At 24.7% G+C, this 15,675-nt stretch overlaps 2 protein-coding genes across 20 annotated transcripts in view; one reads left to right on the forward strand and one right to left on the reverse strand.

The window, feature by feature from the left end:
• LOC126894396 (uncharacterized) overlaps positions 1-15,675 on the forward strand; it is a 350,657-nt gene that overhangs the window by 56,714 nt on the left and 278,268 nt on the right. The gene's annotated exons all lie outside the window — the stretch shown is intronic.
• LOC126894418 (uncharacterized) overlaps positions 11,915-15,675 on the reverse strand; it is a 6,807-nt gene continuing 3,046 nt past the window's right edge. Inside the window, exon 4 of the mRNA XM_050665449.1 lies at positions 11,915-12,128. Within this exon, the coding sequence (XP_050521406.1) occupies positions 12,043-12,128 (86 nt within the window). The 3' untranslated portion in view covers positions 11,915-12,042. The remainder of the gene's footprint in view (positions 12,129-15,675) is intronic.

A 15,675-nucleotide genomic window follows, 5' to 3' on the forward strand; every position in this document is an offset into this window, starting at 1 on the left:
AGTCTTTGTTTATTCCTTTTTAAACCTATCTACTCTTTTCCACAACATTTCAGAATACTTGTGTCTAGCACTTTGTCTGCACCTCGTACATCATTATCCTCTCCTAATAACTAAAGTACTTGTGTCTTGCACTTCGTCTGCACCTCATACCTAGGTGTTACCCTTATTCCCTTCCTATAACTACAGCCTTTCGACACTCACAGCTAACCCGGAGTGTCGGCCGAGCACGGTGACTGCTGTACGACAACACGTACGTGAATACCAAGACAGCAGGCACCACATCCTCATCTTCATCTTCGTACACACTTTACACATTTACACCACCTCTCCTTTTTCATTTTATTGTGTTACGACATAATATTATTTGATGTTTTTTCCAGCATACTTAATTATATAAGAACAAGAAAAAGACTGTTACAGATAAACATCTGTACATTTAATCGGAAGTAAACGACAATCATAAATAAATCACGATGACCGGAACTTTCTATTTACAATCGCGTGATGCAAGGAACTGAATAAGCAAAGCAATAAAATATGATCGAATTCCATTGATAAATAAATCGATATATTTAGTATTTTTTATTAAGTTAACCATCGCGTTGTGTAATCATTGTTGACAATCGTGATATCCACTAGAACTAGATTAGACTAGATTAGCATTGATTAATATACATTATACGATAGTAAAAGAGATAATCTTTAAAAAAAATGTGTCCCATAGTAAATATATAATTTATGTGAGAATCAATTTAATTTTTAAATAAATATCCTAATTTATATTTTAAAAAACTTGACGAGTAGTAAACTAATTTTTAATTATATTATTGAAATCTTTTTTTTTAACATTTTGTTCTTCGTGACGTTTACAAATAAGAATAGTTTGATATATTTACAATCTCTATATAAATAATATACTATTTTTTATGATTTTTTTATTAAATTTAACAATAAAAATATACTTACTGTGTAATTTTATATGAAGAATAAAATTTTTATTCAAATAATTTTTATTTATAATCTGTTTAAAATAGTTCTATCAATAAATTATAAATGTTATAAGTCAATAATACAAATACATTTTAATATAGAATTTTAATAGATATTTATATTAAAACTAAGTACAGTATAATATGTAACTGATAATATTTTAATATGATCAATATTATATGAAAACGGGTTTTTATTGTACTCAATATTTATAACAATTGACATATTTCCCAACTTACTGAACAACTTAAATATTACTGTATGATATAAATAAGACTAATTAGATAATAACATGAGTTAACCCCAAACATTAAATTTTTTAATTATTATTAGGAAATAAATATTTTTTAGAAATTAATTATTTAAGCTAAACAATTAAAAAAAGTTAAATTTTGAATTTACTTTAGATTTTAAGAAAAGTCAAAATTCAAAATCATCAGTCATAAAAATTAACAATGTGTAAAAAAAAAGATATAGTTAGAAAATTTTTTTTATCAGCTTAAAATCGTTTTTAAAAATACTATAACAAAGCACACCATAACACGATAAGGCATTATTAATGAATAATTATTCCTTATTCTATATTATGTATATATATATAAGTGATATTTAGAAACTTAAAGTTATACACGATAATTTGCTTTGCTGAATGACGAGAGCTCCAAATCTCAAACACCTCCCTCCCAAACCTAAATCCAATAGTGATTCCTATAAGATTGATTATTTAACTACGCTTTACAAAATATCTTGGAAAATATTGCTGCTTTTAATTTTTTATTTTTTAACAAAAATGATTTTTTATTAAGCTGTTTTACAAGAAAAATTTATTTTCTGCTATCATCTTTTACACACTAAAGAGATATCAATTTTTGAACTTTAAAAAGCAATTTCATTTTTTTAGCTTCAATGCCAAGCAGAGAAAATTCTGGCTTTATGATAATGCGCGTTGTTTTTTATGTTTCTTCATAAAAATTTTCAATTCTCACTTGACCAATTTTAATGATCAATTTTTCAAACCACCCTATATCAATCTATAGTTGCTGAAAATAGAAGAAAACCCAATTTTAATAATTTAGAAAAATATCTCAAATTTATATTACTGTTAAAAAATAGCATTAATAAAAAAAATGTCTACATTTTAAAACTGCTATAACATTTTTAACACTGATGATAATAAAAATTTACTATAGTAAACTAAAAACAATTAAATTCCTTTTAATATACTTTTTGTAAAATTTAAATCAATAACCTATATATAGGAAAGATTTGAAAGAGGATTTAATATTATATTCAATTTTTTTTATTCATTAAATAAAAATAATACATTGAAATAAGTAAAGCAAATGGTAAATCAATTTTAAAAAATTGTTACGATATAGAAGAAAATTAAAGTCAGATCGTAGCGTGGATAAATATGAAGCTCGTTTTATTGTTCAAGGTTGTAGTCAGAAGTATAAAATTAATTATTATGAAATATTTAGTCTTGTAGTTAAAATAGACTCTATACATATGATATTTTTAATTTCAGCAGAAGAAATTTTACTTTTAATGAAATTTTGATGTAACCAATTCTTAATGGAGATTAATTGGAGAATTATAATTCTTCAATAAAAATATATGTTATTTATTTAGTTTCATCTATTCCTAAAATCACATCGGTGACTTGAAGGCTATACAATTACGTAACACTTCTTCTTCTTCTTTTTCTGCTTGAATAGCTTAGTGGTCCATTAAGGACCTATGGTGCTACTAGTAAGCCTCTACATTTTTCTCTATCCAAAGTTCAGTTTAGCGTTGCATTCCTATCAGTCTCATATCTTTTCCTACGATGTTTTTCCATCTTGTTCTTGGTCTTCTCAGAGGACGTTATTTTATTTGTCCATTTAATCAATTTTGAGGCTTATCTTACAATTTCTTAACATTTTTTTTGTTTGCGATATAAGGTTGTTAATACTACGATGAACATCCTTTACCTTAGGAAAAGAGGAGATCAGGGCCCTGGGTTTACTATACATGTATTACTAGGGATTCCCCCAGGAATAATACACTGAAGAAATATTATTTTTTAAACATAAATTTAAAAAATAATAAACATTTTTCAAAACTATATTTAAATGTGTAATGTTTTATAAGAAATATTAATAAAATACTTGTACATAATAAAGTTAAAATATATAAGTAGGGTAAAATAGAGAGTTCTAGACCCCCCGCCTCACCCCTCTCAATTTTTCCACCGAGATTCAGACCTGTTACGGGAGGCGTCCCGCAAGGATCGGTTCTCGGGCCTCTGCTGTATGACATCGCGTATGACGAGGTGTTCCGCGTTCCGCTACCATTGCACGTGCGCGTCATCTGCTACGTTTAAGAGCTTAACAGTTCTTCTACAACATGCATGTATTGGTATAATCGTAATATTGAGTAATTTTGAGTTAAACACTTTAAAGAACAATGTAAAATGAGTATTTGCATTTTTTTGTGTGTAAAAAATTATTAAAATTAAAAAAAAAGAAATAAAAATTTTTTCTTAGAAAATTTGAAAGCCGATGACTTTTTAAACATTTTAAATAAAAAAAAAAAAATTAAGGTTTTTTATTAAGCAGGAAAAGATGATTGAAGAAATAATAAAAATCCTTGAAAAAAAAACAAAAAAATACAGTTTTATGATATTTAATAAGCACTCAACCATTAGTGTATCAATTTTTGGCCTTGAATTTTTGTACATGACCTTATAAGGATATAAAAAAAAAAATTTGCTAAAAAAAAAATTTTTATTAGTAGATTTAAAAATGGTACTTTTGGCCGGCTAAATCAACGTTTGATCCCACTGTGTGTCGTATGCATTTTATGAAAAAAATGGCAACGTTGTCTTTTTTCACGCCTACGCATTTTATTATTTTACTATATAATACTATACGCTCTGTATCCTGTCACATTCGTGTTTAATTGACGTTAACGCACAGTTGATTATTTGAAAACTATAAATTTATTATTTTAATATTTTACACGCGCAAATAAAAAATAATGAACCAGCAAACGTCTTCTGTACTAGGTATGTAGATTTTTACAATTATTAACATTTTAATATCTCTTTAATTTTACCACTCCTACCATCTTAATTTATTTATTATTTTTTTTTCCAATAAATAAATTATTTATTTCATTTTTGATTAAAGCTACTTCCGTGACATCTGTTTCATCACGTCAGGCGGCTAAACTTAGTAGGGCCAACAACAGCGCGGTTAGGTCGAAAAGGTTACGTATGCAATTGACGGATACCAGTGATTTCACCGAGATCGATTATGCATTGGAGCGGGGAACCGTGGAAAATTTCGCGAGCTATCGAGATTTTCTGCTCGCCGTTAAACCCAAGCTGGTGACCAGACTCGCTGAAATCGTAGGTAACCGTCCGATCAAGTGTAATCTCAAATTGGAGGCCTCATACTATATACCGCGATCAGAAGTACCGCCTGAAGACCGTGCCTTCAAGACAGGGGCTAGGGTATTGCTATCAGATTACGAGGAAGACACGTACTCGGGTAGGGGTAACGGATTCTCGCTAACGCATATCGACGGCCTTATGCTCAGCGTATACAAGTATACTCCCCTCACCAGCTCATCATATATTCCTGTCCCACCAGAGAATAATCAAAGAAAAGCAGTCATCAACCCACTGAATATCGATCAATCTTGTTTCAAGTGGTCCATTTTGGCAAGACATGTTGGTGGGAGTAGGCGTGAACTGTCTATGTACTAAGACCTATAGGTTTATTGTGGAGATCTCTATCAAATTATAATTATTCGGTTATATAGTTATGACTAGAATTGAGGCGTATGTGCTGCTATATTTATTACTAGACATTTCCAACTTAATTTCTTTCCCATTAAGGTATAAAAGTGTTAATAACTTGTAATATATAAAAAATTGTTATGGACCAGTCTTTTTCTTTTTCTAATTAGATCAATTAAATTTAATCAAGCGGTAGATGTTAAAAGAATTACTCTATATATATAAAGTTCCATTTTCATGAACCACTTAATTGATTAAAAAGTAAATATAAAATTAAGAATTTTTTTGGGGGTTTCTTATAGGTACATGATTTTCTTAATGTATCAATCATGAAGTGTTTTTTATGTTCCCCTTATAAGGTATAAGGGTGTCTAAATAAAGTACTTATTTATTATAAAATAGTATAGTTAGAAAATGAGCGGTCGACAACAACAAAAAATTTTGGATTTGTATTTCAGAAGTTATTATTATTTTATAGTTATGACTTGTGGTGAGACGCGGGTGTTGTTATTTTTATCACTAGTCTATCCCTGCTGTACTCTTCCTTTCACCCAAGGTATAATAATATTATAAAAAATACTTTATGAAAATTGAAAAAAATAATATACGTAAAAGAAACCAAAATTATTGTTTGACCAATTTAATGGCTCATGATAAATGAATCACAATGTTTAGGTTTCGTAATAATTCACTATATACCAATTGAAACAGATAACTATTACAATCTTTTATACAACTATAATTTCACAGTAACTCTTTTAACCCATTTATGACCGATTTTTTTCTTTTTCATACTATATTAAAAGCATGTTTTTTATTATTTGTTTTAATAATAAAATATATAAAAACACTTTTTTCAAATTTTCAAAATAGACATATTTAAAAAAAAATGTTTAAAAACATTTTAACGATTTGGTACAAATTTAGAAAAATTATTTATTTAGTTAAATAAAGAGGTAGACAAAGACCAAAAATGAGATGGAAGGATGTTATTGAATGTGATATGAGGACGGCTGATGTAAACGTCGATGATGACGGAGATCGTGTCTAGTGGAATTTTAGGATGAGGGTGGCCGAACCTCAGTAGTTTGGATTTAGACGAGGAAAAAGAAGAGGAAGATTCAATTTTAAAAATTGAAAATCAATTCTTAGCTTTTCCTTGCATCACGGGCTAATAAAAAATGATTTTAAGAGATTTTAGCCAAACATTTAATTTTAAATGAAATAAACTTTTTTTAAACTAGTTAAGTTAAAACAAAAATTTTATTTATTTTTTAACTTAACTAGTTAAATTTATAAATTGTTAACTTTTAATTGTTAATTGATCTACATTAATCATACTTAACTTAACTTGAGTTATTTAATTCCATTATTATACCCATATTTGCTAATACTAAAGTTGTTATAAGCCGATAAGTACTTTTTTTAAAAGTACTAAAATGTAACTATTATAAAATACTGAAAATTAAAAAAGAATCATTTTTTTTTAGATCAAAAAATAAAAAATAGATATTTAACATAATTTAAGATTATTGTTTTAAAATAACTACATCTAAATAATAATTGTATCAAAAATTGTAAGAGATATTAGTTAAATTTATTGTACATGTACATGTAAATGTTTAATGAATCCTGTCTCAATTGTGAAATTGAGTATTAGTTTTAAATTATGGTTTTTAATATCTTCTTAATCTCCAAATAGTAAGGTAGGCATTAAAATTATTTACCAAGGATAGTCCAACTACTGTAAGACTTAAATAATCACTGTTCTGTCAAACACTTTGTTAAGAACCCCTGAATATTATTTTATAATTGTGTGGAGTATATAATACATGGTCGTCCGACTGTCGTCGAACACAGGAATGTGCTGACCAAGGGTTTTAGGGCAACCATGGGCAAAGGACTCCCACTGTAGGTACCCTACAGTCAGTCGTGGTTTAGTATGCGCTAGTTACACTCATTCTATATCATTCTAAATCATTCTATATCATTCTAAATCATTCTATATCATTCTATATCATTCTATGTCATTATATTTTATTATTCTATTCATTTGTATTAATATTAATAAATAACGTGTATTGTATTATTAATTGTGTCAATCAAATTATATATTCTAAAGTTTTATTGAAAAGTGAGTGTTTTCTTTTTCTCATTAAGTTTAATTCCTTTTACCACGTGGGCCCGCACAACAACTTGAACACTGAGGAGAATTATATCAGTGGAGTGATATATTTTCAAATCTGCTATACCTAATTCGCTACTCCCGAGTCTCATAACTGATTTATTACAGTTTTTAAACTGTTACAAATCGCTGTGGATAAAAAATTTATAAAGTGTCCCAATTATAAAAAATTAAACTATAACAAAATAAAATATTTGTATTTCATAGCCGAAAAAATAAAAAACAGACTGACTAATTTCAATAAATTTAAGACGTATACTGAGTATAGCTTTAATAAAGATAACCAATAATTGTTTGTTGTGTTAACGACAATGCTTAAGTTATTAATAATATTTAAAAATAAATAATTGAAATAAAATAAGTATCTTAGTTTAAGATTGAGTAGCATTATTATGAATTAAAATATAATATATAAATTAAAAAATAAAATAAATTCAATACAATTTTTTAATTTTTTACAATATATTTGCAACATTAACAAATATACTCATTTTTATAAGAAACAGAAAAATGAAGTTAAAACTACAGTCGATCAGGTTGTAAATGATGAATTCGTGTTTGATGTTGACAATCTAATAAATGATTTCTATTTTGATTTCGATGTCAGTCAGGAAATTCAAAATCATCAGTTTAAACAAACTACAAATGAAACTTCTAAAAGATAACCTGTATTCGCACCGAAGTACATGACTGACTACATACCTTATAACTTATTATAAAAAAAATTAAGATAAAAATTAGATTCTCAAAATTTAATCTAAAATCTTTATAAATTTATCAATTCAAAATACATAAAAAGTTTTATTTCATATTTAGTTTAGAATAACTGTAAAGTAATAAATTAAATTTAAAGAAGTAATTATTTAAATTTATTTTAATACATCTGCTATATGCGTTCATTGAAATGTCATAAAAAAAATTGAAATAATTTTAATTAAATAAATATTGTATGTCAAATACCTAGTATAAAAATTATATGAATTTTATAAATAATTTTCCTAAGAACTCACATTAAAACACGTTATAAACCGGTAACTTTTTACTTTTTATTTTAAAGTATTTACAAAACGAAGTTTAGTGAGTTTTATCTATAATATGTGAAGCTGTAATTTTTGGTAAGTACACTTAAATTGTCATTACGATGTACAATCTAAATTAAATTTTAAATTTTTGGTTGTACATTGTTTATTTGTTTATCAATGAAGTCAATTACACATTATTTTTAATTTTCGATAGAAAATTGTAAAAATTCAAATAAGGTATTGTACATTAGTTTGAACAACAAATTTTATATATTTAAATAAATGTTTTATTGAATAAAAAAATATGTTAGCAATAAATTCATGATTAATAAATTTTTTTAAATATATAATGAAGACAAAAAACGGTAGCACAGTGGAGTCGAGGCACAGTGTGGACGAGGCATAGATGGGATAAGTATAGATGATATCTAATAGTGATTAAAATCACTATCATAAGAAACGCTTCGATGCAAATCTGTAGATAGTATTTAATTCTAAGAAATTGGTGGATGATTCCAAAAGCAACATCAACTCTTATTTTTTTTTATTATATCTTGATTAGTAGTTCTTTGATTTTAAAATATAATATATGAATAATGTAATATAAAATATGTAATTTATACGGAGAAATAATAAAAATAATAAAGAATTTATATTTTGCTTTACTTTTACGTGTATAAAACTACTTTATTTTTGGCTTTTTATATTAAATTTGACCGTAGTTCAAAGGCAAGAAGTAATCCCCGACGCCACCGTTATTTCTTTATTAATCGTAATTTATTACATGTTATTTATTACATTTTCATCAATAATGATCTACATATTATAAAATACAATCATATCTCATATAATCATTAAACATAGTTTATTACCCTTCATCTTATGTGCTACCATTACATATTGTTTATTATTTCCTGTTTGTTTTATATAATTAATGTACAGGGTGATTTTTTTATCATAACCCACTCAATTACTTGCAGAATAATAATAATTTAAACATTTTTTTTTTTCATTATCTTTTGTTACACATTATTCTTGAATTTTTAACTATGTAATACTTTTTAAGTTCATCCCTTATGCCTTGGAAGGGGGTCAACTTTGTTTTTTTAAATGGTAACACATATTTTTAATTTAATAAAATGTTTGAGTTTTTAATTTAATAGTAAATGGCATTTGAATTTTTAATATAACTTAATTCGTTTATTAGATATAATCATTTAAAGTTTCAAATTTTTGAATTAATATACAGGTATAATACACAAGGGATTACAAATATAGGTAGCTAATTGGTTTTTTATAACATCGATATTAGCAGGTACACAGCATTGTTATTATCAATTGTAGTAAGGCACATTGTTATGAGTTTATAAATACACTAACTGACAATACAGAAAGTATATCTATTGATAATCATAATTGATAATAAACAATCCGTGACTGAGACAGCAATGTCATAAAAATCCAATTAGCTACCTGTATTTACAATCCCATGTGTATTATACATGTATATTAACTCAAAATTTTGAAACTTTAAATGTTTATATCTAATAAGCTAATAAAGTTATATTAAAAATTCAAATGCCATTTACTATTAAATTAAAAACTCAAACATTTTATTAAATTAAAAATATGTGTTACCATAAAAAAAAACAAAGTTGACCCCCCTCCAAGGCATAAGGGATGAACTTAAAAAGTATTACATAGTTAAAAATTCAAGAATAATGTGTAACTAAAGATAATAACAAAAAAAAAATGTTTAAATTATTATTATTCTGCAAGCAATTCAGTGGGTTATGATAAAAAAATCACCCTGTATATCTTATTTTTATTGGTATACATTTTATTTTGTGTGATTGATTGATTGAAGTCTTAAATAATACATTATGACATTAATGATCTATTGTGTATACAAATAATTTATTATGATATTAATGATGTACTATGTATATCATTACAAATGAAAAAATATATTTGTTTTCAAATTATTTCTCATTTTGATTTTTAATATGTTAAAAATAATCAGTCCAAATTTTCATTTTTAACCTATATTTTTGGTTCTTTAAAGTTGATGAAAAATTTTTGATAAAGTTTTGTGAAAGTTTATAGTAAAAAAAATTGAATATGTTACAATAACTTTTAGCTCAATTACAAGTTTGAAATTGGCAATATTAAATAGAAAAATTTATGAGAATTAAAACAATGGTATTTATAAGATTAATATGCAGTCAGGAAATTTTATAATTACTATTTACAGTATATTTATCAGAAAAATTCATAATCTTTTTGCTTTTGTATCGTAATAGAACACTTAAGTAGAAATCATAGAAATAATTTCTAAGTAACTTTTGGTATTTCAAAAGATTCTACAATTGAAATATCTAGAACTGAATTAATTTAAATGATTTACTTTATCTAAATGAACCAATCAAAACAAAAATTGTTAAAAAAATTTACTCAATTGAGCGTATTATAAAATTTGATTATAGTTGTAAAAATCCATTGTTAATTCAGGAGAAAATAAACATTCATTTATTTTAGAAATTATTTATATAGCAACATGTTACCCAAAAATGTGTAATATTATATTCAGGTAGTAGCACACACAAACAGAGTAAAACAGTTATTAAATTACAAAGTAAAATGATTTAATTTTTTAGTTGAAACCTATCATACCAAATTATCATGTCAAACTTGATTCGTCAATAAATACTTTGAAAACATTATAAATGAATGATTTTAATTGTGTATATGGAGAACATGGGATAAGCAACTGTTTAATTGTTAAATAGAATTTTTTTTTTCAATTTTTGAGGGTAATATCTTTAACTAGATACGAATTGTAGTCATTTGACGTATTGTTGAAAAAAGTAGTTCAAGTTAGAGCAGAGAAAATAAATGATAGTCACAAAAAAATATGTTCCCAGTTTTGCATCGAAGCTAAAACTTATAATATAGTAAAATAATTTTTATATGAATAAGAAATTTCTTCTCGCGAGGGGCGACTACAGTGATGAGACGTTATTGAATATAAATGAGACAAAAATCAATATATTAGAAAATTATCCAACACGAAGTAAGGAATATTTATCACCTACAGTTACAATTTGAAGAATAAGATAATAGTAGGATATCGTTATAATAATGAAATTAAACAATTAGCTCTACATGTTTATTTTTTAGATCCGAGACTGTACAAATTTACAAATGCCTCATAAAGATTTTTATAATTATTTGTATAAATTAGAAACCTTTTTCATAGAAAATTTTGTGTGTTGAAAAAAGAGTTATTGACAAACTTAAATTACAAGTGTTAAATATTATCTAGAATATCTATGTACTAATTTTGATAACGATTTTCTTTTTAAATTTTTTATTCGTTTCAGAATATTTATTGTACAGTAAAATTTCTAAATAGAAATTTAGCATCCGAAATGAAACTTAAAAATAAAGAATTAGCAATTCTCCAGCATTTATAAATTAACTTTTTTTTCATCAACGCATGCATTTTTTAAATTTATAATTAACTTTAAAATTTTTGTATTATTAAATTTAAAATAAAATTATTTTTCTAGGATTATGGAATATTTTTTAGAAATTTTAGGTTTTAGCTTTGATGCAAAGCTGAGAAGGTATTTTTTTATGACTATTATTTATTTTCTCTGCTCTAACTTGACCTACTTTTTCAACGATACGTCAAATTATTACAATTTGTATCTAGTCAAAAACATTAACCTTTTCTGATATAATTTCTGATAAACTTAGAGGTGATTACAATATTATTTATTATTTATTATGTTACAATACATAAATTTTACTTTCATTTTTTTATTATTATTAATGTATAAGTATAACACGTTAAAATAAAGTTTACTAAACACATTGTTAAGTAATACGTATTTTTTGAGAATACTAAAAAAATGTACTGTTAGTAATAATTAATTGTTTTTTATTAAATATTTAAATCATGCATATATATTAACACAAATATTGTATATAATAATGGAACTATGAGAAAAATTTAGCACAAGAAAATTAATTTATTAATTAATAATTAATAATTAATTAAGGTATTTATTAAATGGTTCGTGACCCTTGGGATAATGAATTAGTACGTCTGAATCATCATTCACTTCACAATTGTTATCTAATTAAACAAAAATAAATTATTAAAAATAGAGTAGTGAAATCATGTTCCATATTAATAGAATAAAATAATAGTACATTATTTTATAACCATAGAGACAAATTTAAAAAAAAATCCGGTTTTTTACGGTCAATGGAAAGTTTAAACTTTTAAACATCCTGGTTTCACGAGAGGGGTAAACGATAACTTTATTTATAAATAAAAGTAAAATATGAACTAGAACTCATAACTTTTATTTAAAAAAAATTTAATTATTTAAATAAAACTGTAAAACGTTTAAAATATTACTATTAAAATAAAGTAAACCTATGACTTCACATAAGTTAACTGTTTTTTCATAATTTTTAATTCAATTTATACTTTTATTTATATATTTATATTATTTATTCTAGTTAGTAAACACTTTGGAGATAACTCTTAGATGGGTAAACCGAATCAAGATAATTCGGTATGAGGTGCTCACAATGGACCAAACAGACTAACTAAAACCAAAATTATTCTAGTTAGTATAAATGAACAGTTTAATAATAAAATAATAATTAAATAGTATTTAATGATCAACCGTTATTTAATAATATTTTCAAGAATATCATATATATTAGCTAATGCTTTATTTTTAAAATATGGTATAAGATTTTAGGATTAATGAATATTTTTTTTCCTTTTTATAATATACATAAATATCAGTCAAACTGTATGAAAATATATTTTTTTTTAATTTTCAGTTTACTAGCCCTACTAGAAATATAAAATATAATAACGTTGAATATCTACGCTATCAATTTTCTAATAAACATTTTGAAACAAAAAAATTTGTATTCTACAGTAAAAATCAAACTACTCTGATACACTAATCATAACATTTGCACAAAAATTGTATAACAGAAGCCGTTTTCNTTTGAATTTTTAATATAACTTTATTAGCTTATTAGATATAAACATTTAAAGTTTCAAAATTTTGAGTTAATATACATGTATAATACACATGGGATTGTAAATACAGGTAGCTAATTGGATTTTTATGACATTGCTATCTTAGTCACGGATTGTTTATTATCAATTATGATTATCAATAGATATATTTTCTGTATTGTCAGTTAGTGTATTTATAAACTCATAACAATGTGTCTTACTACAATTGATAATAACAATGCTGTGTACCTACTAATATCGATGTTATAAAAAATCAATTAGCTACCTGTATTTGTAATACTTTGTGTATTATATACATATATTAACTTAAAAATTTGAAAATTTTAAATGATTATATCTAATAAACGAATTAAGTTATATTAAAAATTCAAATGCCATTTACTATTGAATTAAAAACTCAAACATATTATTAAATCAAAAATATGTGTTACCATTTAAAAAAACAAAGTTGACACCCTTACCAGGCATAAGGGATAAACATAAAAAGTATTACATAGTTAATAATTCAAGAATAATGTGTAACTAAAGATAATAACAAAAAAAAAATGTTTAAATTATTATTATTCTGCAAGTAATTGAGTGGGTTATGATAAAAAAATCACCCTGTATATTAGCTAATGCTTTATTTTTAAAATATGGTATAAGATTTTAGGATTAATGAATATTTTTTTTTCTTTTTATAATATACATAAATATCAGTCAAACTGTATGAAAATATATTTTTTTTTAATTTTCAGTTTACTAGCCCTACTAGAAATATAAAATATAATAACGTTGAATATCTACGCTATCAATTTTCTAATAAACATTTTGAAACAAAAAAATTTGTATTCTACAGTAAAAATCAAACTACTCTGATACACTAATCATAACATTTGCACAAAAATTGTATAACAGAAGCCGTTTTCCGATTATTTTTGAAAAAATACAAAAAGCACGTTGAGTGACTGATAAAATTTTTTTTAAAAATTTCACATTTTCACAAAATACTTATTATAATGTATATAATAAAGTTAAAATTGTTCTCATTAAAATTTCAATGATCGAATTTTTTTGATCCACCATAATATACGTATATAAGGGAGTATAAAATATATAAGAATACCAGGAATTCAACAAATTTTCGAATTCTTCGAGGGCCCAATTTTTTTTAATTATAACCACCAAAAATTTATCTGCTGTAAAATTTGAGACCAATCCGATTACGTTAAATTATGGTAACTTATGGTCAAAGTTTGACTATGGCTATATTTTTTTTAGAAAATGACTTACTATTATCATAATTTATAAAATATAATAAATAAAAAAATTTTAGATAAAAAAAAACAGTTACTTATTTTGCAAAAAGTGATTTTCAATTTTTTTTATAAACCATTATTTAAAGCTCAATAATAAAATTAAAAATATATTAAAAATATTATTAATTTAATAACTAAAAAATAACTCAAAAGCCACAAAAATTACTGAAAAGTCACTGATACGTATTTCGAAAACAATGTTACCATTATAAATCCTAAATACCGACTATTTAAGTAGTATTAGTAAGTTTTAGCTTCGATGCGAAACTGAGAAGGTATTGGTTTTACTAAGATGTATTTTTTTTTTTTTGTGTCTGTTACCACTTTTTCTCAGCTCTCACCGAACCGATTTCTTTCAAAGATACGTCAAAAGATCACAAATCGTATCTAATCGAAGAAATTACCCTTAAAAATTGAAAAAAATTACCTCGTTCCCCGTAAATGGAGGAAAAATCCGAAAAAATTACAAATTTAAAAATGGCTAGTATTCGAAATTTTTTCAATTTTTTTTACTAAAAACTGCCGTAACTTTTTTTAAAATAAACATATCAAAATAATTCTTTTTTTTAGATATGCAGGATGTCATTACCTATGATTTGGTATATTTTTTTTTATATCTGACCCTTTACCTGTCGATAGGACGGGATTTAAAATGACAACTTTTTTTAAAAAAAATAATTTTTTCAACTTAACTTTTGAAAGTATTCCAGAAAAACAACAAATTATTTCAAATAAATGTAATATTGCTTAAATAGTTATACCATGATTGTCAAACTCGACATACTTTTTTTTTAAATCGGACCATTTCCCTTAATACAGGGGGGATTCAAAATATAAAAATGCATAGAGAAAGTAGAACTTTTTCAACTTAACTTTTGAAAGAGTTCTGGAAGTATGACATTTTTATATATATATCTTAAATTANTAACTTTTGAAAGAGTTCTGGAAGTATGACATTTTTATATATATATCTTAAATTAAAGAAAAAGGAATCTACTTTATTATGTAAAAAAAAATTTCGGACTTTATTTTGTCTTCACGGTGAAAATGGCTACCAAATGCTATTATTGTGTGAAAATTCTCAATTTTATTTTTTACATTTTTAACTTTATAATGCTATAACTTATTGAAAAGTGTATTGATCAATATAATTTTTTTATGGGAAATACTATTTTTTAATAATCCCTTTTTCATTCGACATACTTTATCTTAATCAGGATATTAATGAGGAACTAGCAGTTTATGAAGCTTTTGGAATAATCCACCAATTTTTTAAAATTAAACACTATCTAAAGATTTGCATCGAAGCGTTTTTT

Source organism: Daktulosphaira vitifoliae, unplaced genomic scaffold (genome assembly GCF_025091365.1).
Source record: "Daktulosphaira vitifoliae isolate Bord-2020 unplaced genomic scaffold, ASM2509136v1 Scaffold_1, whole genome shotgun sequence".
NCBI lineage: Eukaryota > Metazoa > Arthropoda > Insecta > Hemiptera > Phylloxeridae > Daktulosphaira > Daktulosphaira vitifoliae.